Genomic DNA, 25,840 nt, shown 5'->3' with positions numbered 1-25,840 from the left:
GTCCCTTTCTCCTAACGCTAATCGCGCATGTCGAATCGGGCCAAATTTTACTGTTTGTTGAATCCCTTGTTTTATCCACTACTATATATGAGCTCTAAATTCAATAAAAAATTAATTAAAATCAAAAATAAAAATAAAAAATCAAAAATCAAAGCAAAATTTACATTTCACTCTTTAAGAGTGATTCACTCTTATTCGGAGTGATCCCCAGTAGAAAAGATCGCTCTTTTTCGCTCTTAAAGAGTGAATCTTTTTTTTGATATTTTTTAAAAATGTTTTTATACTTTTTATTTCAAATTATCTATACTTTTCAATAATTTATATTTTCTTTTATTTTTCTATATTTATTCCATTATTAATAAGAAATGATACAAAATTATAGTATTTACACGAACAACTATCAGTGAAACTGCTCAACGGAGTTGTTTTGCAAATTCCCAGATCCTCTGTTTGGTTAATAACTAAAGGACTTACAACTCTAGGACTTTGCCAACTGGGATTAATTGTTTTATCCGCGAAGCGGTTACACCGATCAGTTATATCAGGGAACCTGCTTTGCACAATTCTACTAAATCCTCTAGTCAATTCTATATCTGGATGTTGTTTCTTTACAGGAGCCCGTATCCCATCATATCTCACAACAGAAGTACAATATGGACAATTAACTTTAGCTGAAGTACAACTTCTACAAGTATACTTACCCTCATCAAAATTATTTAGTGGTTTTATATAATTACACTTATTACAACATCTAGTTAATACTTCTGAGCTAGAGTTAGGGTTATGGATAAGGTTAGGATCTTAGTTAGGGTTATAGTCATAGATAGAACCAGAACCAGAACTAGAACTAGGGTTAGAACTAGAATTAGAACTAGGGTTAGAGATAGAAATAGAATTAGAATTAGAATTAGAATTAGAATTAGAATTGGAATTAGAATTAGAATTAGAATTAGAATTAGGATTAGAATTAGAATTAGAATTAGAATTAGAATTAGAATTAGAATTAGAATTAGAATTAGAATTAGAATTAGAATTAGAATTAGAATTAGAAATAGAATTAGAATTAGAATTAGAATTAGAATTAGAATTAGAATTAGAATTAGAATTAGAATTAGAATTAGAATTAGAATTAGAATTAGAATTAGAATTAGAATTAGAATTAGAATTAGAATTAGAATTAGAATTAGAATTAGAATTAGAATTAGAATTAGAATTAGAATTAGAATTAGAATTAGAATTAGAATTAGAATTAGAATTAGAACTAGAATTAGATTCATTTTTAAAGAACATCTAGTTAATACTTCTGAGCTAGGGTTAGGGTTAGGGATAAGGTTAGGATCTGAGTTAGAGTTATAGTCATAGATAGAACCAAAACCAGAACTAGAACTAGGGTTAGAACTAGAATTAGAACTAGGGTTAGAACTAGAAATAGAATTAGAATTAGAATTAGAATTAGAATTAGAATTAGAATTAGAATTAGAATTAGAATTAGAATTAGAATTAGAATTAGAATTAGAATTAGAATTAGAATTAGAATTCAAATTAGAATTAGAATTAGAATTAGAACTAGAATTAGATTCATTTATTTAAAGAATAACCCCATGGGCAAAAATCTTTAGCACAAATACCACTTAATATTATATTACCACACATACATTTATCAGTTTTATCTTTATGAAATGATTCATAATGATATTTTAAAACAGCAATGTTTCCACATTTATAGTTACACTCTAAACATTGTAAAAGCATTTATAACAGGTAAACTTTAATGTCCCTGATAATATTAAGCCATGATTTCAATTAAATCTTTAATATTATCTTTAGATGTGATACACTCTGCTAAATATTTATTTCCTAAAGTATTGAGTGTATAAGTTTTACATCTCTTATCTAAGATCAAATCAAGGTCTAATTCTTTTTTATCTTTAACTAAATTTATAATCTCTTCTCTAAATTCTTCATTATTTATATATAGTTTGTTTAAAAACCTTCCTCCCTTTCTATTCAAAATTCCAATCTCTTCATTGACAAAGTCACAGTTACACTGATCAGTATACGCACTTTGTTCATGGTTTACCAAACTGCTTCGTGTTTCACCTTCCAACTCTTCTCCATATCCAACATTAACTAATGTATTTACTTTACTCAACATTGTGCTTGCTCCCATTGCTACAGTTCCAGCATTTCTTGATATTGAATCGGGATAAATATAACTAATTATAATTAAACCTGTGTCGATAATTCCACCAATTTTTGATAAAATTTTCATACCCTTTCCCATAATCATTTCTTTAGTTAGAACATCATTCTGTATTTTAATATTATTTAAAGTAAGAAGTTTATTAAAATAAAACTGATAATTATCATGTTTAATAACATTTTTTTCTGTTGCATTAATCATTAGTGGTTTCGTATGTGCTATAAGTTTATTTATATCTTCTCTTTCTAAATCATCTTTTAAACTAAGGGCTTTTAAATCAAGGAAACCAACTCTTGAATCATATATATCATTGTTCTATTACTACTAATAATAAAAAAAGCATTTTCCTTTTTATTATATTTAATTATACCATAACGAAGTTCATCTGACATTCAATCTGTACAATAATAATAGTTACTATTTAATTCACTAATTATTTTATTGAAGTCATGTTCACATTTATATATCTCATTGAAGTTTTCAAATAGGTCAGGTCCATTATAAGTTGTTAAGTGAATAGTATCACAACTCATTCTTGCTGTATTAATTATTTGAGCTGGTTTATGACACATTGCAATCATTTGAATATGATAATGTCTACTTTCAGTAAAATAATAACCTATATCCTTATTTAACCTATCACCCATATCATCAAGTACTACTACACAATTTTGAAATTTATACATATTATTTTTTGTGATCATATTTATATCACATTTATTAAACCCAGTATAAAACTTATTAGACTCAGGAGCTATCCAGTCTCTGTCATCTTTACACACTATAACTATAATTTTAGCTTGATCTTGATCAGTGAACGAACTTGGTTCGTGGTTTACCAAACTGCTTCGCAGATCTTGAACTTGAACTTGATCTTGATCTTGATCTTGATCTTGATCTTGAACTTGATCTCAATCTTGATCTTGATCTTGATCTTGATCTTGATTTTGGACTGAGTATAATTTTAAATATTGTCTAATAAAATAGGTTTTGCCTGTACCAGTTCCACCATAAACAATAGTATGTAATGGTGACTTTTCATATTTAAATCTGAATAGACTCCTATTCATAAATCAACCAAAGCTTTCTTCTAGTTTTGTATATTTACTTGGTCTTGAATCATATATTATATAACCAATTCCAACAATAATAATAATAATAAAAATTGCACTACCTGTTTCCATTTTTATATAATAAATATAGATTTGGTTTGGATTTAGACTTAGACTTAGATTTAGACTTAGATTTAAAAAATTTATTATATAAAAATGCTCATCCTAACTTTTGAGGAATTCAATAATAAATTTTATATTGATAATAAAGCTATCAGTGATATCAGAATAAAAGATATAGGTAAAGATATAAGTCTAACACCAATTGAGATTGTAATGAGAGATCAAACCCCAGATAGTATCAGGGATCCTAACTTCAACATTATTGTAAATCTACATCCAACTGAAGGTACACATTGGGTTTTAGTTATAAGAAGAGAAGATCAGCGAAGCGGTTGGGGAACCAAGACCGAAGGTCCTTACACCGATGGTCCAACATTTTACTTTGATAGTTTTGGTGTAGAAACTCCACCTTTATTTTTAGAAGAGTATGTTGATCTAGGCTCCAATGAAAGAATACAACAATATGATGAATCTTATTGTGGAGCTTATTGTTTATATATGATCTATCTTATTGATAGAGGATTTAGAATTAAAAGTGCTTTGAATATTCTAGTTAATCAATGTAAATAACCAGGAATATATAATGAGTGTTTTTGTTTAAGTTGTAATGTTAATGATAAAGATAATGTTAATGTTAATGTTAATAATAAAGATAATGTTAATGATAATGATAATTTTAATGATAAAGATAATGTTAATGTTAATGTTAATGATAATGATAATTTTAATGATAAAGATAATGTTAATGTTAATGTTAATGTTAATGATAATGTTAATGTTAATGTTAAAGTTAATGATAATGATAATGATAATGATAATGATAATGATAATGATAATGATAATGATAATGATAATGATAATGATAATGATAATGTTAATGATAATGATAATGATAATGATAATGATAATGATAATGATAATGATAATGATAATGATAATGATAATGATAATGATAATGATAATGATAATGATAATGATAATGATAATGATAATGATAATGATAATTATAATGATAATGATAATGATAATGATAATGATAATGATAATGATAATGATAATGATAATGATAATGATAATGATAATTTTTTTATATATATTGGATAAAAAACATGGTGAAACATCGGTGGAACCGGTCCCCGGATGGGTGAAGCCTCATGGCGAAGCATGGACAACGTCCCATCAAAAGTTCAAACCTAATAACAATGGTGAAACATGGACGAAGTCCCATAGTCCTACTAACAGTATCCGTGAACAGACTCTGTCTGTGGTAAACCAAGCGGTTTCACCAATCTGTGTAAACATAAATGATGATCTATATTCATGGTTAAATGATGATGATATAATTACTGAAGCCGCATTCCCAGATAACTTTAGATGTATAATATCTGGTCCTGGTAAATGTGGTACGACATTCTTATTGAAAAAACTAATTCTAGCTAGTATATACTTTGATAAGCTATAAATCACTGGACCTACTGGCGATCATTACCATTGTATAGAAAGAATAAACCCCAAAGCAGATGTTGAATTTATCAAAGATATAAAAGATTTGCCATCTCCCGATAAACTACCCAAAGACTTAAAGAAACTAATGATATTCGATGATGTTAGAGCCAAAGAACCAGTTATTAATGAATACTTTTGTAGAGGTAGACATAATAACTGTAATATGATATATCTTAATCAAAACCTGTTCTCTCTGGATAGGCAGAGTGTTAGAGAGAACTGTAATCTATTTATTTTATTTGAACAGAGAGGTAAAGTCCTGGCATCGATATATCAAGATTTCTTTAATAACGTTGAACTTAGTTATAATGATTTTGCTAACATATGTAATAAGGTATGGAAATAGCCTTATAATTATATTGTCATTGATATAACTAAAAATAAAATTATTAATGGTAAACTAAGAATTAATTGGGATCGGAGAGTTTTGTAGTTAAGTTTAAGGTAAGTCATAAAGATGAAGACTAAACTAGATCAACGAAGTTGCTGTGTTAACACAGATGTAAAGTAAAACTTAATACATCACCATTAAAGTCTATAGGCCTTCCATGCTCATCTTTAATATGAAATTCTATATATTCTATTCTATCTTTAGTTACATTTTGATATAGGATATTAGTTGGTATAATATTTATCAAGTAACCTGGTGGTTCTGTTAGATTAAAAGTATATAGTATGTCTGTATCTATACCATTATCTTTAGCTCCAGATATAATATTGCAATGAATGTTAATAGTACTAAAACCCATAATATCAATAATTTTCTGAGATTTATATCTACCTTTTTTATAAATTATTTTTCAAAATCCTAGTAATGAGGCTAGTGAGTTTTCTATATCAAAGCTGAGTGCTCCTTGTTTTATTTCCATTGAACATTTCATCGTATTCTTATCAGGTTCCATTATAACATTACCATCAGTTTCTTCTTTTATTAATTCTGCTATATCAGTTACTCACATGCTCCCGGTGTAATAGTTGAATATAGCAACGAGATTCCTTTATAATTATGATTAAGTATAGATGTAATGTTTGGGCTTGAGGTAGAGATAGGGTTAAGGTTAGGGTCAGAGCTAAGAGCCCGAGGTAAAGCTTCATCATCTTCTATAACAGTACTAGCATATAAGAATTGATTATTTCTCCTATTCACACTAAACACCGAATTATAAACAGATATTCTAATTAAACCTAATTTTGTTGTATTAAGTATAGGTTCACTAAATCACTAAAGTTAAACTTTTCTGTTGGCTTTATCATTCTAAAGTTAAGTGTATACTCTTCTTTGGTTTTAGTTAAAGCTTCGTGTATATTTTGTAGTTCATATAGGATTGAACTATCAGACATTTTTTATATTCAATTATTAGATTATATTTATGGGTGTAGTCATGGTTTCACCCATCGGTGTAACCACTACGCGGATGGTTATAATCATAATTATACATTTTTTATCTAATAAAAATGGAATTTAATTTGGATGCAACTTATGGTTACAAAAATGATATACATAAAAGTAAGATTAGAAAATATAAACGAAATAACCTGGCAACAATGAATACTATAAATACCAATATTAATATCATTCTCAATAGAGAAGAGAATCACTTAAATTTGCGTGATTCCTATCTAGAGATAGAGTTTGTTGTATCAGATGATGCTGGTGGTGTATTTGCTAATGATGCTAATATTAGATTAGTTAATTATGGTATGATGGCATTGTTTAGTTCAATTAAGCTTGAAACTAGTGGTGGTAGAACTATTGAATATATAGATCATTGTCATCCTAATCTATTGATGTATAAGTTATTAACTAGTACTGATGATGAATATGAGAGTGGTTTTGTTAAAAATCAAGGAATAGAGATAGTCAACTTAAAGGAGACCATATTGCTGCACAACGAGGTCATATGTACATGATGATTAAGATGAGTGATCTATTTGGTTTCATAAATGATTTAGAAAAGATTATATATGGTTTAGGATTTAAACTATTATTAAAAAGGAATAATAATGATAGATAATAATGATGGTAATATAGAAATTAGAGATATATCATGGTGTGTACCTAGTATTGATCCTAGTAATGATGATAATAGAATTATTGTGCAAAAGGGCTTAAGTAAAAAGAATAATGTAGACTTTAGTTATTATGAAAGAAAGACATTTTATAAGAATGTACCCAATGCTACTAACTTCTTGTTTGATCTAGGTATGGAAAGTGGTATGGAAAGACCACAATATATTATAGTTGGTTTTGAAAATAATAATGTTAATGAGCAAACTCATGATGCAAGTACATTTGATGTAATGAATGTTACTGAATGTTATTGTAAGATTGGTGGTGAGAATTATTCCGAGGATAGAATGAATATTAATTATAGAACCAATAATTATAATGAGGCTTTTAAAGAGATTGTTAGCTTTAGTAAAGATTATAATGGGCTACCACATAATATAAAACCATATAAAAATCATAGAACATTCAAAAGTAATTAGAGAATATATGTATTCAGTGCTAGATATCAAAGGGATCATATAGGTCCACAACCAATACAACTTAATTTTAAATTTAGTGCTGCAGTTGCAGATGTTATATGTCATGCATTAGTATTAACTAGAAAGGTTATTAGTGTGAATAGTGATGGTAATAAGATGGTAGACATAATATCATAAATATAATTTAAGTCATAGATATAATTTAAGTCACAGATATAACTCTAGCGATAATTATAATTTTAGATATAACTCTAGCGATAATTATAATTTTAGATATAACTCTAGCGATAATTTATAATTATAGTATAATACAGTTTTTGTTATAATTATATACTTATACTTATACATAACCATATACTTAAACTTATATTTATAGCTAGTCAGCTCTAATTGTTACTCTTGTTACTCTTGTTAACACCCAACTTTTTCTTATTAGTATAAACAAAACCTTTAGCATAAACAATGTCTAATTTCTTTTTATTCTCTAGAGCCAAGCCTCTAGCTTCAAGCTTAGAGTTGGGCTTGGGCTTGGGCTTGGGTATAATAACAACAAAAGGATTATACTTTTTAACTTCCATTATTTTTTATATATAGAAATGAGTCCTTTAAATAAGTTCAAAACTAATTCATAATGTTGGAGGTAGACATTATAGTGGTACTGTTAATATGAGAGGAGCTATTACTTCAAAAGGAACTAAGATGTTAAAAGGTAATTGTGTTTTATGTAGAAGGAATAAATCAATGACAGTATCTGATTCAACAATAGAAGCAGAAGGACTTAAATATTTCTTAAAAAGTGTTGGTAGGGCTGCAGTTAACTTTGGAAAGAAAGTTGCTAATAATCCAGTAAGAGGATTAGAAACAGCAAGTAAAATAGGAAGTGCTTCTAGAAACCCGAGAGCTGCTTTATCAGCCACACCTGATTTAATTAAATTTGCAACTACTGGTGAAGGTATAAAAGTAGTACAAAAAGGTAGGGGGTTATACTTAGGTACAAAGAAAAGATAATTATTGGATTATGATTATGTTTATGATTATGATTATGATTGATTATAGCTAGGATTTTGATTATGATTATATAATTATCGATCTGTGTAACCGCTTCGCGGATAAATATTAATACTAATATTATTATTACTAAAAACATTGTTATTACTAAGCACTAATATATTTAATCTAAAAAAACATTTAACCTATTCTTCTTGTTCTTCCTATAATCCTCATATAACTTAACAAATTCATTATACTCATCATTATCTATTTTTTTATCATTCATGGATTTAGTATATAGTTTATTACACTTATCACTAAACTGTTTACATAAAATATACATTTGTGAATACTTTATAATTTTATTTCTAATTTTAGTATTAATTGTTTTTGATAATGAACCACAAACAGTTGCTGTAGCAAAAGCTGTTGGTATAGAATAAGCTAATCCTATACCTGTTAATGAAACGGATGTTGTTGTTGCAGTTGTTGCTATTGATGATAATACTATTTCTGTTATCTCAGCTATGTTAATATAATTCTTATATCTACTTAACTTCTTATTATAGTTATTAGTTTCAGTTTCATAATAATTTCCAATACCTTTTATAATGTTAATATTGTTGTTAAATTTATCATTAGCTTGAATCTTTTCGTTTATCAATCTTTCTGATACTGATGACAAATCTGGATATAGTAATCTCTCACTCGGTGCTGTTGGATTGGTCATTGCTTTGCTTATTTTCATTAGTAAAAATTCTTTCTATTTCTTTCATTATATCTTCTTGAGTAAAACTATAATGCATCTCAAGTCTGTCTTTCTCTTTATTATCAAGTAACCTACTTTGTAAAAGTATAGCAATTATATATTGTACTATAACACCTCTAAGAGATTTATTGTATTCTCTCATTTCTCTCAGACCGTTAGTAAACATTTCATCTAAGTGTATGTTAGTTATATTCTGATTAAACTTATTATTATCAAATTCTTGCTTTAATTGATTATATTTAGAGATGGTATCTGCAGCAACTTTATTACAAAACTTAACAGTATTTCTGACTTCATTTGTTGATTCAATAAACTCATTAATTAGTTCTTCATTAACTTGTGTTTCATTTAGTTGTAATGTTTTAGTTGTAACTTTATCAAAATCACCCTTTCTTAGTTCAGTTATGTTTCTACTTAAAATGTCTATTTTATTAGCAGAGGACAATAAGTTATTGTCACAATACTCTTAATTAACAACATCTTTTTCATCTATTGGAGGATGAACATTTGTAATTTTATAGGTATCCTTCATATCAATATTATCATTATCTTCTAGGAATAACCCACGAGCCTTACTTAGTGTTAAGTTCTTTCCATTCCCTATATGACGTTTCGCTTGATTGAATCTGTTTCTTGTCATTATTTATTTTAAGAAATATATTCAATGATTCTAAAACTTTTTTATTAGATTCAAAATCAAACTCAGATTTCAATAGTTCCTGTTCATAATATTTGCCTTCTATTATCTCTCCATTAATATCTTCTATTTTATATGTTGGTGAATGTGTTTTTAGAACTTCATTCACTTTAAACAATTCTCTATTCCAATTAGAAGTGTAACCTTCAGAGAAGATATTACGTTTATCTACATTTCTTACATAATCACCAACGTTAAGTTTAGGTTTAATATTCCTAAAACTAAAAGTGTATTTAACTTTATCAGGAATATTAGAAGCATCAACTGGTGTCATATTAATTGATGAGTGAATGTTATTGTTATATGTTACAACAGCATCATTTAATATATTTACCCAATTACCATCGCCATTGATGAACATTGGTTTATTTATTATGTGTAATAATGTTCTATTAAATCTCTCTATAAACACAGTCTTTAAATCACTATAAGTAGAATATAGCTCTATCTGCGAAGCAGTTTCACTGATCCCTGAAGCGGTTTTGCCAGTTCCATATTCTTTAAGTAAAGATTTAAATGTTTTATTGTAAAACTCACTACCTCTATCTACCCATAATTTTTCTGGTTTTCGTCCTTCTGATAGGATTGTTTTAAAACCATTAGTTATAGATAAACCAGATTTATTCTTTAAAGGAATAGCCCATGCATATTTTGTGAAAATATCTATAACTGTTAATATAAACTTATAATTATTATTGTATTTACTTAGAGATGACTTATCAATTAAATCAGCTGACCATGTTTCATCTTTATATAGTGGTGTTATTCTTTGTCTTTTAAATTTTGTTATTTGAGGACTGAATACTTCTTTAGCTAGTAGTTGTTGTTGTTGTTTTTCCATCATTCATTTACCATAGTTAAAAACAAAATTATCTAGTTGGTCTTGATTAATAATATTCATAGATAATAGTTGCTTAGATATATCTAGCATTTCATCATGTAATCCATCATGACCAGCTTTTGTTTCTAGTATTAATAATTCTAGTCTTTCTACTAAATTATTTGCGTTGTCATTTAATCCCCTGCCAAATATATCATCTCTTGCCTCCATTATACGTTTTATTGTTCTATATCTAGCGCTTTTCTTATCCCCTTTTCCTAAGTCATATCTAATATCCTTTACAAACCTTTTAAATTTGTTTTCATGTTCCTCAACCTTATCATCATATGTTACATTTGTTTTAGTAACAAAGTCAGTAAATCCTTCTGAAAACTCATATACATTATCCCTAACTAAAAATGCACCCTGCTCTAGAGTTATATCAACACCATTCATTTTACATCTCCTACTAGGTAAATCTACGAGTTCTAATTTTAATTGAGGATTAGTTTGAGCCCCCATGTCATGAAGAAGTTTGGCTGTCTTTGTATCAACATAAACTGGTGCTATATCTTGAGTTTGCTTTATGGTCCCCTTTAACGTTTCACCAATCTGCGAAGCAGTTTCACCCATCTTGGAAGCAGTTTCATTAAACTGGTAACCAGCTTGCTCGATCTGCGAAGCAGTTTCACCAATCTGGGAACCAGCTTGCTCGATCATCTTAGTTTGTTTATCTAACTCTTGATTTTGCCAATCTATTGCTCTTAATGTTTGTTCACTTAATGCTAGATTCCGTTCATTGTTTTCACTGATAGTTTTGGTTAGAGGATCAAATAACTGTTCTATTTCACCATAATATTCTTGTTGTTTTAATTTATCTTCTAATCTATTTCTTCTGTTTTGTTTTTCTAGATTGTTTAATTCTATAAGTTTATCTAGTTTAGTCATTTTATATGTATTGAAAAATTATAATAAGAGTAAAAAAATGGATAATGAAAACAGCTTCTCTCTTAATCTAAAAATATGTTTAGCTCTGTAAAAGACGTTGTAATACTATAGATGAGTTTATTGATCATATTAAGGAACCAAATCATGATGATTTAATAACTTCAACTTATTCTAAATATGTAGATGGGGCTGGGAAGATAATAAAATTTCTAGAATATAATAAAAATATAATAGCTGGAGCTACACTACATAAGAATACAATCATGGGAGACACTATGGAAAAATATATGGCTCAGATAATGATTTATAATATACTAACTACCAACCCTATGGATGTAATGAATGAATTAGGTCTATAATTATTTGTTTTAAAAATTAGCAAAGCTCATTATATAATATAATAGCAACTTCAATTAACTTTCTATCCTCATTAATGGTTAGTTCTAGAATATTTTTAACCAGTAGGTCTTTGTCTCCATCTATTGATCTGCAATGCAGTTTGGTAAACCGCGAATTTTGTTCGTTCACTGGTGCTTGGGGGATTATTTTTATCAATTCTCTTTTGAATAGATATAGATTCTCATCATGAGGATAGCTTTTAATATTATTTACATAAAATATTTTATCATCAAATGTGTTTAGACTAATCTTACTTGTTTTTGTTGTTGTCATGTTATCACCAACTTTTTGTATTCTACATTCATCTACTGTTCTCTGTGTATTATTCATTAGTGCATCATAATAATCTATGAGCCTAGCATTATTATGCTTCTTTATTCCTTTTTCTTTAGTGTTTTCAGGATAATTTTTGAAGCTATATGTTTTGGGGGACAATACTATAAATTCCTCAATAATCCTACTTCCCAGCTCGTTCTTATACTTGCCGGGGACTTTATTATTAGTTTTTATAGGTATGTCTAGATTACTTAAGTCCATATGCTCATCACTAACTTTACATTCACTATAACTTAATACGAAACTGTCTGTATCCATATAATGGAGTTGTAGATCTTTGAGAGATGGTTGTAGAATATTATAGATTACATCATACATGTGTAATTTACTTAATTCTAAGATAGTAACACCTACATATACTGGGGAATCACATTCTATTTTTTTCTTTATATATTCTATTTGGCTATAATCCCTATATCTAGTTATATTCCTAAATGTTGGTTTACTTACACTTTTCATTATCTTTTTTTCATCATGCAAGAACTTGCTTTGAAAGAAGTGTAGAGGACTCATGCACATTCTTCCATATAATGAGTTATTCATTAATTTCCTTACATCTTTTCTGCTTCAGTTTTAGCTGTTGCTCTTTTTTTGTATTGTTTTGCATATAATCGCTACATATATAATCTTGTTTAAATTTAATTACTCTATGTATTTTTGTTACTTTTACTCCCATCTTAACATAGAACTTTAACATCCTATAATGAACCATATATTCTGTTTTGTTGTTTTGGTCGGACATTAATTTCTCGGATCTGTGAAGCAGTTTCCCTGATCTTGCTTTACTTTTCTTTCTTTGTCGGTATCCCAATTCATTATCATTTATCTTTTATTAGGCATTAGTGCTAACTGTTCTGTTCTCTCTTTACATTCATTAGTATAATCAATATCACAAACTATATAGTAACCATGATCACTATCATCTGGAGTATTCAATATAACATCGAGGAAACCGCTTGGCGGATCTAGAGTGGTAGTAGTAATAAACTCAAAATCCTTATAAGGTAACTTTTGCATCATTGCATAACCATATAGGTTGTTTGCGTATATGTACCATATGGTCTTACCATCACTGTTATCCGCGAAGCGGCTTTGCCGATCTATATATCTATCTCCCATTATTCCACATATACCACCTCTCTTTGCTCCAACAAAATCATCTAGCATTTGTTTATCTTGCAATGTATCTAATGTTACACCGCTTGACATTAACTAACAATCAAAACTATAACCTGGGAGACTTACATAATGTAGTGGGTTAAGCTTGCATTCTTTCACACTTAGTTTAACATATTCATTCATGCAGTAGTCTAATATTTCCACATCATTTTGTAAATACTCTATAGTTAGATCTTTACCAGTTTTATGATTGTTGTCTTTATTAAAGATATCGACATCTTCTTGTGTTGGTAATTTATTATGTAGAGAGGATTTGAAGTCTTCTGTTTTTAGATTACCTATAAGATTGTTATACGACTTTGTCGTGGTTCCCACGGAGTCTAAACCAAAGTATTCATATGGATATAATGTTTTAGTTTTACACCCATATATCTTTGCCATTTGATCTAGGGGCATAGCTAAGAAGTTATATTTATCTAAGAATTTAGGACAACCAATGCTAAACATCTTAGACTTACCAGCAGCTAGTGGTATGTTATCCACTCTTCTTTTATCATTATTCTGTTTGAAGAGTTCACTGTATAGTAGGTTGAAGTCATAGCCAGAGCCATTATGGAATATTACTGGAATGAGATTTTGATGTTTGTATCTTAGATTACATATTTTACATGCTGGTCCTCTATATTTACCAGTTTCATGACAATGATCTCTTACTTTATTAATACATGTTTTGCTGCAGATATGACAAGTGTTATTATTTTCATGATACAATTTATCTTCTTCTGTGAATATCATCTTTTCATTATGTTTGAAATTATTCTCAGTTTCTATTTCTAATAGATCTCTAGCAAATCTTTTGATGCAGCCTAGACCGAAGTAGTGTTTGATGTTACCTTGCCAGGTGTAACCCACAACTATTGGAATATGTTCACCTATTACATATTTTAAATCATTAGTTGAGACTTCAACAATGCAACATTCTATATCGGCAGTTATAATATTTTTTATATTCTGACGTTTGTGTTCATTTACTAAAGTAATATGTTTTTTCTTAGGACAAACAATCTCTGGTTTGAATGAGGTGCTGCATTCGTGTTTATCATATTTAATTTGTGAGTTAAACCAATAGGTACACCTATCGCATTAATAATATTTTATGTTATTTTTACTTGGGCGAACTAACAGGGTTTCTATGTTTTTAATTAGAGCACAGTGTTCTAATTGACCATTACTCCAAACTAGTATTCTTACATCTTTTCTATCTTTATTAAAATTATCCACTTGTTTAAACAATTCTATTTTACCCTTACCACAAGGTGTGTATACCCAAATATTAATATTATACAATTTCTGTATTCTTATTATATAAGCAAAATCATCTTCATGTTGTTGTCTTGGTTCAATTAATTTATCTACATATTTACTTTCTCGAGTTGCATGGTGTGGGGCGGGATGTAGCCATGCAGTTATAATTAGTTGTAAGCAATTGTATTTATAACTACGTATATTTAATATGGATTTAGAGTTTTTGAGATCAGGAGGTAAATCTATATAACTACCAATAGATGCTTTAGTTGGTTCAATGTTTAACTGAATACTTCTTATTCCAAGAAACTCAAAATCATAACTATAACCTTCATATATTTCCTTTTCGAAATCTAGCCACCGATTGAAGTCACCATATTCATATATTGCATTATTATTAATATAATCAGTATTGAAAAATATTTTAGTAGTTTTAACTTCTTCTTTGGTTCTCTTCGTATAATCACATTCAGCCGCGATCTTATATTTAAAACTCTTAACTTTACGAAACTGGTAACAGTTTTCAATTTCTTCTAAAGAGTAATTAGTTGTTTCATCTATATCTTCAATGTAATTCCCACCTTTATCAGTAATATAAAATTCTCTCATTTTCTGACTTCAGTTTATATCGAAGTCTTCTGTGTTTTCTAGATACATGCCATTGTGACTATATGAATGAGTAGTTAGAGCTACTTTACTTCTAAATTCTTCATGACATTCTTTACATACAAACCTAATCTTAGAATAGATATTGTTTTCAGTTTCAGTTTCTGATTTAGTTTCTGTTTTAGTTTTAGCCCTAGTTTTAATAATATAATCGTCTTCATCCAAATTATACACCCTCTCCGAGATTTCCTCTTCTTCAGACTCAATCATTTTCTCCAATAGTTCCTTATGTTTGAGATCGTATGATTGATGCCTGTATAAAGCCTTCTTTGGCTCAAAGGATAGATTACAGACATCGCAGAAGTTTATGACACTATTATTAGTTGATTGAGACATGATGTATTTTTTTAGGGGAATAATCAAAAAATAATTTTTCGAAAAATGAAAATGAAATGCAATAAATGCACAAATAAACCTTGGAAAGAATGTTGTAATAATTGTAAAGAATTAGAATATTCTTGTTATGTATGTAAAAATATGGTTAAGGTTAAAGATTATATAGAACATTTGGGATATCATCATTCTGATCCTGATCAATATCTAACGTGTAGTATGTGTAATGTTTATAAACATATATCATTATATAGATTTAGAAATAGGAAATGTAGACTATGTATTTATCTTCATAGATATAGATATGGTCATACTAGAAATCAATTCAGAGAGCATGTTTATAAGTATAATATTCAAGAAGGCTAATCACTGTGTTTCCACCGATCTCAGTGTTTTTGACTGTGCTATTATTGTTTGCTTTCTTTCATATTTAGCAACCAATAATAGTATAAGAAGTCAACAAGCTTGGTTTAACATCGCATTACACTGCTTAGCAGATCGAATGAAAAGTGCATGTCATGCTAAAATGGCCGCCGCCATTGACAAAGAAAGCCACCACCACTAATAGAATGAAAACAAGTGAAAATTTCGAATATAGGATACCCTTAAAAATTAGCTAGTAAAGTGAGTATTATTAAAATCTTTATTTAATTTTTAATAGATTATACAAATCATTCAATTTAATAGAAGGATTTAATTGTTATTTTACTTTAAAAAATGTATTTACTTGGGAAATGATAACTAATTTTAAGTTAAAAATTATGTGAGAATATTCTAGAAAAAAGAATGTTCTAGAATAATTCTCCACGTGGGGACCTTTATTCTCCACGGCATCTTTTGGCTATTCATCATGAGTTTCACTTCATTTTAAAAACTAGCGAAAAACTTTAAACAATTTTCGTCATTTGACGAGACTTTAATAACTGGAGCTTTATCATCCACTTCTTTGTCTGAAGAGAATATAAACGAGCTGACTAATTTATCAAATCAAATGATTACATTTTGTAAGGAGAACAAATGCATACCCGACAACACCGCCGAACATGAAAGTGAGACTGGAAAACGAACTAAAAGAGAACTCTTCCAGTTGTTCCTCTCCAAGTTCAAGAAGGACGTACTAAGTTACGAGCATCAGGAAACACTGGACAAGTTTGAAGTGAATGTGCCGGAATATTTATCTTTCCGCAATAAACTCAGGAGTTCATTCAATATTGGTGAATTTGAGTCTTATCTCACCACAGTCAATAACATGGAGGGAAAGCTGAATCGTTTATATCTACTGACAATTTCTGACAGAGGATACATATCGGGGAAAGTGAAACAAGACCATCAAGAAAACAATAAGGATATTCCCTGGAGAAAACTATTGAACGATAAAGGATATTCCTACTCTACTATCCAGAGTTATATCAACTTCTCTCAAGCGTGTGAAAGCTAACCCAGGATCCTAGTCTCAACAGACTACTACCAGAATGAAAAAAGTTTCTTACAATGTTTTTGGCAGAAGTTGAGAAGGATAGCCAGCTACAATCTAGGTGCATGACAGAATTACAATTTTCATAAATGATAAATGAGTGATTGATTATTCAGAAATATATTTAATATTAATATTAATATTGATATCCCTACAAATGATATAATAATATTGTTCAGTCAGCTTAATATTAGACTTCAGTCAGCCTGATAATTAAAATTAAAAGTGTTCAAGCATTCTGTAGTTGCACCCTCCCCCACAGTTGCCATTAAGAAAGGTCGAGCAGTACTGCCGTAGCGTGGTAAAGGCGAGTCAACCTTTTAAGTAGACCTCCCAAGACTCTGCTCAAAAATGTAACCAGGTACATAGAATCACTCAGTTAAGCATCATAGATCAATCGTCTCCCGGTTAAAGTCAAAATTGTAAAGAAACTTGTTTCTTATTATCCAGTTCTTAGCAATTTTGAGTTATTTTCAGTCCATTCGATTCTATTGAAAAAAAACTTTGAGAGATGATTAACCTGATTTATTTCAGTCTAGTTTGGCATATTAGATATGAAATTAGGCTTAAATCTAGCTTTGAGAACTTTTGGATATTAGTGTATGATTTGCATAAATTATACTAGCTATGTACATTTTTGTACACAAAATTGTGCGTGTAGTATGTATTTATAGTGGTGAATATAGTAGTGGATAAAACAAGGGATTCAACAAACAGTAAAATTTGGCCCGATTCGGCATGCGCGATTAGCGTTAGGAGAAAGGGACAAATTTTGCTGGTGGTTGAATCCCTTGTTTTATCCACTACTCATAGATTTGTATAAATTGTGGGTAGTCCTACAGGGATCATATATGATTTCCTAAAAATCTTACAGATATCATAAAAAAGAGCCTAAAAATTGTATAATTTTCATTTTCTATTGAAGATGAAGAAATTTCTCTGAAATTATACAAGGTGACATTTGTGACACACAAATTATTGACTGGTGCCACGTCAGAGGACCTATGAATTCCCCAGGACACATAAAAACTCCCGTAGTCAGAGGACATATTAATATATTATATCCCACGTGCAATACACAATTGATTCTTTGTGTGCGCTAAAAGAATATCTTTGCAATTTAAACATATTCAGAAAACGAATTTGGGGTTAATTTAAAAAAAAAATTAAATGTTTCCTATAAATGAGCATTTACAGGTATAAATAAGCTACAGTTAAAATCAAAACTTTAATTATCTATTCTGACTTACGGTTTTTTTAGTGCCCAAATTTGCAAATGACATTTTACGTTTGAATCTTTTGGCGGATCGCAAATTAATGCGGGGGAATGACATAGGTGATGCCTTATTGAATAAAAAAACACCAAAAAACGTGAAGATAAAAACATATGATAAATCTTTATGAGAAACAGAAGTATGATACTTGGTAACCGTACTAGTTTCATGTATGATTTCTTGTTTATCATATTAGGATCCTATTTGAATTTTCGGTAATCATACAAAGATACATATATGATCTTTTATGAAATCAAAGAAACTTCAACCCGGGTTGTTATGGTAATTCAGGTTCTCTGTATTTGTTTCTAAACGGGTCCTAGGATATTTGACGATATAACGTTTTTATATGTAAGACAAAACTTTTCAAAACAATTCACGTTAAATTTAATCCAAAACTTAACGTTTATCCGAAATATCATGAAATATTACAGTACATCAAAGATGTAAATCCAAAAGAGATTCAAACAATTTTTGCATTCAAGAATATTGTCGTAAGTAGTTTTCCATACAGTGATTCGGAAAATTAAGATCTTGCCTTTTCTGTTTACACCTTAACACAGCTTCAGAAAATTAAGCTTATATTTTTTCTTATTAAATCATGGTGAATCAGAAAACAACATAGAGAATTAACAAAACGACCATGAAGCTATTATTTATAATCTTTTTTTATCTTCAAGCCAGACCCTTCGGCTGTGCAGAATGAATAAGGAAGTAAACGAGAACCGTGTTCTTGGTGTTTTCAGAAAATTTAAATATAGTTATACTTTTCTGTGGAAAAAACTTTGCGAACAACGTCTAGGATACAATAGTTTGCAAAAGCCTTTTATCTTTTAAGGGTGTTGACAAAACTGCTGTGACATGATGGGGTTTTTTTTAAAAAAAAACATACTATCTTTGCCTATACAATATCGTGTTAGATTAGCCTAACTTTTTTTCTATATATGGAAAAGTAATTGCTTCAACTCTAACACTTTTGTATGGCGTTAAGGATTCATCCCTTTGAGTAAAATATTTAATCTTTAGAAATCAAGCCAACATAGAACTTTTTGCCAACATAATGTTAAGAAAATTCAAAGGATGTTGCTTGAAGTGAGTTCATGTAACGTTGAATTGGACATAAACTTGACTTTCGCTGAAAAATTTGTTGGAGTAAATTTTGCCGAAAGAGTTTCTGTTTCTTACACCGCAAAAAGTAAAAACATTTGTCTTTGGAAAAATGCAGCATCAACTAAATCTGGTGTGTGTCGAAAAACCATCAATCCTAATGGATTTTGTTTTTTCGTTTTTCTTGAGTTAAAAAATTATCTATTTATAATCCACCTAAAATATAAGACTTCTTCCAGAATAACCAGCTGCATCTACTAAAATGTTTGCAGTAGAAACTATCGATCTTGGAAGGTTCCTTCTACAGGAAATGATGTGATGTATGCTTACTGTTCAGGAGCTCTCATGAAAACAGCTAAGTTGTAAGATGTTGCAAAAATCTGATAATCTTGTTTCCAGACATCTTGAAAGTCTTGCAAAATATCATACATTGTTCGACCACCGAATCGTCAAGTGGATTTTCAAGTATGGACCTAAATGTTTCAATTAGCGCTTACAATACCTTGCGTTATCCTAATCAGGTTTTTGCTTAAAATTGGTCAGCCATCAATATCAGTTTTTTTGTCAACTTCGAGGAAACATCATTTTTCGCAAAAATCAAAGGAAGAATTGTAGTTGGGGAAATCACATATCCTAATAAAAATGCCGTTCTAAAAAGCGCATTTCTTACTTTGAAAAAGGGTCAAAAAGGAAAATGTCGGTCAAGAAACCGTAACTAATTTACCTCAACATGCCTGTCAAAAACGGTCATTGTCACATCTTTTCAGTCAAAATATCAGACAACCAGCTGTATTTCGATAGAAACAATCTCAATTAGTCTGCAGGATATTGATGATGTTATGAATTATCCTTTACGGAAGTCTACCGGAACCAAATGTTTAAGTATATCTACTTGTTTTTGTTACCAGATTTCACGTTTCCTATGTTAAAACATTGTGAGTGTGAAATATATTTCACACGCACAATGTTTTAACATAGGAAACGTATATGTTTTCAAACTTCGCGGACGAAAAGGCCGTGCCCTATATGGAAACTCCAATCAGTATTTTTTACATTCAAATTGGAAGTTGGAAAGTGAAAACGCGTTCCACCAAAAAATATTGTTGACGAATTTTGCGGCAGAATGATTGCAGTATAATCCTTCATTTTAGTAATCAAAAAGCATTAAATCGTAAAATTTAGCGGCAAAAGGATTAAAAGGATTAAAATTTTGTTAATTGACCTTACAGCCAAACGTAACTACGTTTCACATTTATTTGATACTCGCTTTCATATTAAGGCTTTTAATTGCTTTGTGGAAACCATTTTCACCAAAATTGAGCACTACGCATTGAACAGAAGTCGGTACCGGAAAGTAGTTTTTTTTTCGGTACCGGTAGACGCTCGTAATGTCTTACCACTTTCACCTCCTTCGAACAGACAGCTTGACAACAGGGGAGACTGCTAAAATGTGAAACAAAACTGGTCATGATTGTTCGCTACACATCACAAATAAACTTTCAAAGTTCCGCCTTACATCTCGAACCACTATGCGGTTCTCGCACGAACGAATGCAGATTGTGGGAATAACTTCATCAGAGTTATGTAACCTATAGATGTAAATCAATGCTGAGATCATTATAAAGTTAGTATCTTTTGTCACCAATTGTTAAAAAAAGATGGCCATAACACTTTAATATCAACATTTATTGGTTTTAATATCCGAAACAGAAGATCGTTTAATGTGACTAAACCTATACAAATTCGGTAAGTATAGAATACGCTACGCAAATGAAGTTACTGAGAACTTCTGCAGAGTCACTTAACTTTATTTATAATTATAACCTGGCACCTTTTAACTTGCAGAAAATCTGCAGTGGCAGGAGACACAATGCCAAAAATTCCGATATACATATCCAGAAGTTGGCTTCTATGACCTTTCGGCATTTTAAAACCTGCGTGTTTTAACTTGTAAATTGCGTATTTAAGGCAAAGTACGTGACTACGCAGAAGTCACTTCGAAATTTTGGCCTGTCACTTTGAACCAGATGTCGATTCTCGATAAACGTAAGAAGTTCTCTGTGACTTGAAGCACAGCCAACTAACTTATACTTATAACTGACAACTTGCGAATTTGAAAATGACGATAGTTCATGCAAGTTAAATTCTGGCTGTGTATATAGGAGTTTTTTTCACTGCTTTTTTCGCATTATAAACTTTTTGCGTGCTCACGCACTTAATTAACCACTAATTCTTAAATAAGCGCTTTTTCCTTGTTAATTCTAGTAACTTCAAATTGCATCTAAGTCCCAAACTGGAAAATGAACAAACAGAGTATTATTTTTTAAAAAGAAAAACATACTATTTCAGGAAGGTATTGAATGATGGGAAATTGGTTCACATCTGTGTTCAGTTCGTAGACCCAGGTGCCCGGGTTAATATTTCCACCATTTAACATAACACAGCCCACGTCTGCTCTTCCGGTAGCCCGATGATACCACGATTGACCTGAAAGGAGACAAACAAATCTTATTGGGTCAAAAAGAGGAAAGCCCAAGTAAGAAAAACCCCCAGTACCCCTCTCCAAAAAAACACTAAAAGCGATGTAAGACTGCCCAGGCTGAGGTGTGCGCTTGAAATTGTACTGGTCCAGACCAGTTCGAGCGCACACCTGACCTTTGTGTGCAGGAAATTACAGGTTCTGAAAGACGGAATGAGCACACTTGAGTCTGATTATAGCCGGATTCGAGAGCACTACTAGCGGATAAAGACTGTCGACCGCGCTTGAGTCTGGATCAGGGCAATTTCGGTCTGGGATGGTCTGGACCAGGGCGGTTTCGGTCTGGGACGGTCTGGACCAGGGCGGTTTTGGTCTGGGACGGTCTGGACCAGGGCGGTTTAGGTCTGGGTCGGTCTGGACCAGGGCGATTATGCGCGCACACATCAGCCGGGGTGGGCGGTTATGGATAAAAATTTTGAATAAAATTTTAAATAAGATTTTTGATACCCAAATTTTGAACTCCTGTTCATCTAGCATCTTCCCAGCATTTATCAAAAATTATGACTGATTTTAAAGTCATGCCGTGATGAACAAGATACCTTCCACAAAAAATTTTAGATCGAAACATCGAGCAGAAATATTTTTTTTAGACAACAAGGAATTTATTCTGGTCTTGTTTTGCTTTTAGTTTGATTCCATGAGTTCATATTCCAATGCTTGCTAATCAAGTAAATGAATTATTCATTCTATAGGAACTGAAACAATCCTGTCATAGTGCCATTGTTCTTTTAGATTCATAAAAAGTTATCAGGGACTGACCAATATTTGATGTAAATGAGGGCGGTGCAGAAATACAAATAGTACTTTTAGTTTAATTTGAAGAATTACATGGAACGTTCGAGAACTCCAGCTCATGAAGTACCCTTTAACAAAACTTTGCAGAAGACAAAATCCTATCAAGATTTACAATTAAAATTTCCAACACCCTGTTTTAAACTTAATTATGGCTTATAATTACATGAGATTAAATGTAAAAGTTTGCCAATAAAATTTTCAAAATTTTGACAATATGCTTCGTAATTAGTTCACTCCAACTACCGCTCCCAATTATCTTAAAACTCTCACACAATTTGACAAAATTTAATCATAGTTAAATTTGGCAGTATTCATTTTTCTCATGAGATTTTTTTCCATTTTCCTCAATTGTCTCCCCGTGCAAAGGGGGCATTTTTGATTAGATTTTCATAGAGTATTGTTTTACCCGTCAAAAAGACTAACAACGAAAAAAAATGATCTTTTCAATAGTTGCCTCCCTTTTGGAAAAGGTGTGGGAGCTATTATTGAATAGAAGTTAAGCGAGCGATTTATTAACCAATCAAAGAAGACTAATAACTGTCCACCGATGCGCATAGGTGGCGGTCAAGCAAGTCGGTAGGCATGCGAGTCGCGATTTAAAAATTAGGTCAAGTAAGCCGAAAAACTTTGGGATACCCGTATTTTAAGTTGCCCCTGGCGGACCGGTGGGCGCGCTTCGCGCGCGTCGCAACCGACCCGCGGTTTCCGGATCACATCCCTCAGCGGATGAGAATCATGGCCATGTAGAGTGGTCCACTGAGGCCCGCACCCACTGGATATCTAAAAATTGTCGTATTTTTGTTTATGCACTCTGATACTCAAGCAGTGTTGATTTTAACGGTTAACAATGTATTATTTCTGATAGATTGCATAATTAATACATAAATTTCGGCTTGCTTTTATGTCGGCTTACTTTAACTTTGGCTTACTTCGCGTTCACCATGTGCAAACTATGTCAAACTGAATTAAATAAAACTCTCCCTGCTTTATTAACTAGTGGAATTGGAATACAAAGCAAAAAGAATTTCCGACTGGCGGTGACAACCCGAGACTTCCGGATTACATCCCACAGCACATGAGAGGCATGGTGGTGAACAACGGTCCGCAATTGCGCCAAAACTGATGCTAGGTACAAAGGAACGGGGGGCAATTGTTGAAAAGATCCGAAAAAAAAGAGAATATAGGATGTTAAGCGCAATAGAACAAAATAGGCAATGCTATAGCAGCTAGCCGAAATATAATATAAACATTAAAAAATTCCCAATTGGTGGCATTGCCTCAATAACTGATCCACGCTTGCGATGTACATCCCACGGAACATGAGAAGTTTGACCGTGAGCAGAAACTGGTATGAGGCTATCTGATCTGTCGGTCAAGAATAGTATCATAAAGTATAGCACGGAAAGGGGAGCTATTCCCCATTAGGTACCAGGGGGATTATTGCAAAGATACTTCCCATGTATTAAGATATTGAGTGGACAAGTTAGGGCAAGTTTTCTGCGGTAGAATTCCGCCGATTTTGGTGTGGAATGGCGTTTTTGTGTGGATAAGACCAAAACAAATGAAAGTCTAACAAGTGGAAGTTCTGACTCCAACATTCATGAAGTTAGGAGGAGATCCGACATTGTTGAGTAAGATGTATTCGAAAATGAGATAGCATCTGTCATTTTCACACAATAGCGCAAATTTGTACTCATTCGTATCAAATAACTAAACACAAAGTGTAAACTAAAATAACCAGACATTATAAAAAGTGATTAGACATGAAATTTGTTTAGTAAAAATTTGTATAGTAAAAATTGTTTTTAAATTTTCTTGAACGTTTGCTTTCGTTATAACTATATGAGTCAAACTTAAAATCTTATAGATTTAGATCTTAAAACTTTTACAAACTTTGTCCAAAACTTGTTCGAATCGAAGTCAAAATTTGAATCTGTTCCTGCTAATTTTGTTGTACGCTCCGATTTTTGCTAATCGAGCATAACGAACATAGCGTGAAGCAATTTAACACAAAAAACTGAATTTTCATATCATCAAATTTATCGGAGGCGTGCTAACTTAACCCTGACGTACATAAACTGTCTTGTATCTGTTTTGTTGATTGCAGCCTTAGAAAACATTACGTGTAACCTCTTTAGCGTTTGTTTGGTTCATATTTACGTCGAAAGTAGTTTTTGTCAAACTTAAAGTTGCAATTCATTAGAAACTTTGCATCTTTTCCGTTTAAACACTTACCAACCCCCCCCCCCCCCCCCCCCAAAGACGCACGTGCACCCAAAGACGCACGTGCTATATTTTTATATCATGGTTTACTATGTAATGACACGTGCTCTGTAACTCGGGGGGGGGGGGGGTGGGTATAACTTACTGAGGGGGGTGGGTGGATTTTTAGCTAACATAAAAGATCTTTTTGATTAACCTGACGTCTTTTGCGGCGTTGGCCTTCTTCAAACGGCACACTCCATTTTAGAACTGTTACCACAGATGGAGTGACACCAGGTACCAGGTTTGTAAACAAGGCCAACAAGGAATCCCCCGGGCCTATATGCCTGAACTGGACTTGAACTTGGGTGAAATAGTCATCAACTTGTCTTGTTTGCCTTGATTGTGGAAAAAAGGCCACAGGGTCTTCAATTAGCCCAGGTGCAATGACTATACTGTCAACTGGAGAAGAATAAGAGTCCATGTCAGAGATGGAGAAGATGGTTGGAAAGAGCGGGATTGTAGCGAAAGCAACGAATCCGTTTTTACATAATTGAATGAAGTTTAGGGAAAATGGGATACCAGGTAAAAAGTTAACTAAGCATAAAATAGGGTCACCGGACGCTAATGTTAAAGTGTATTGATCAATCTCTGGAATTATCATTCCTGCTGTTATGTCATAAGTTACCAACC

General features: G+C 31.2%; 1 protein-coding gene across 1 annotated transcript in view; it reads right to left on the bottom strand.

Annotated features, from left to right (window-relative positions):
- The window catches only part of LOC142335554 (uncharacterized), a 35,401-nt gene extending 9,770 nt beyond the window's left edge, over positions 1-25,631 (bottom strand). The window contains exons 1-4 of the mRNA XM_075384091.1: positions 25,365-25,631; positions 24,520-24,655; positions 21,953-22,098; positions 21,009-21,054 (exon numbers count right to left, since the gene is read on the bottom strand). Of these exons, the coding sequence (XP_075240206.1) occupies positions 21,009-21,054; positions 21,953-22,098; positions 24,520-24,655; positions 25,365-25,631 (595 nt within the window). The remainder of the gene's footprint in view (positions 1-21,008; positions 21,055-21,952; positions 22,099-24,519; positions 24,656-25,364) is intronic.
- Between the last annotated feature and the right edge of the window lie 209 nt (positions 25,632-25,840).

The sequence above is a fragment of the Convolutriloba macropyga genome, chromosome 2, assembly GCF_964194025.1.
Source record: "Convolutriloba macropyga chromosome 2, txConMacr16.3, whole genome shotgun sequence".
Taxonomy (NCBI): domain Eukaryota; kingdom Metazoa; phylum Xenacoelomorpha; order Acoela; family Convolutidae; genus Convolutriloba; species Convolutriloba macropyga.
Note: the sequence above shows the minus strand (reverse complement) of the source record. Positions and strands in the feature narration are given on the sequence as shown.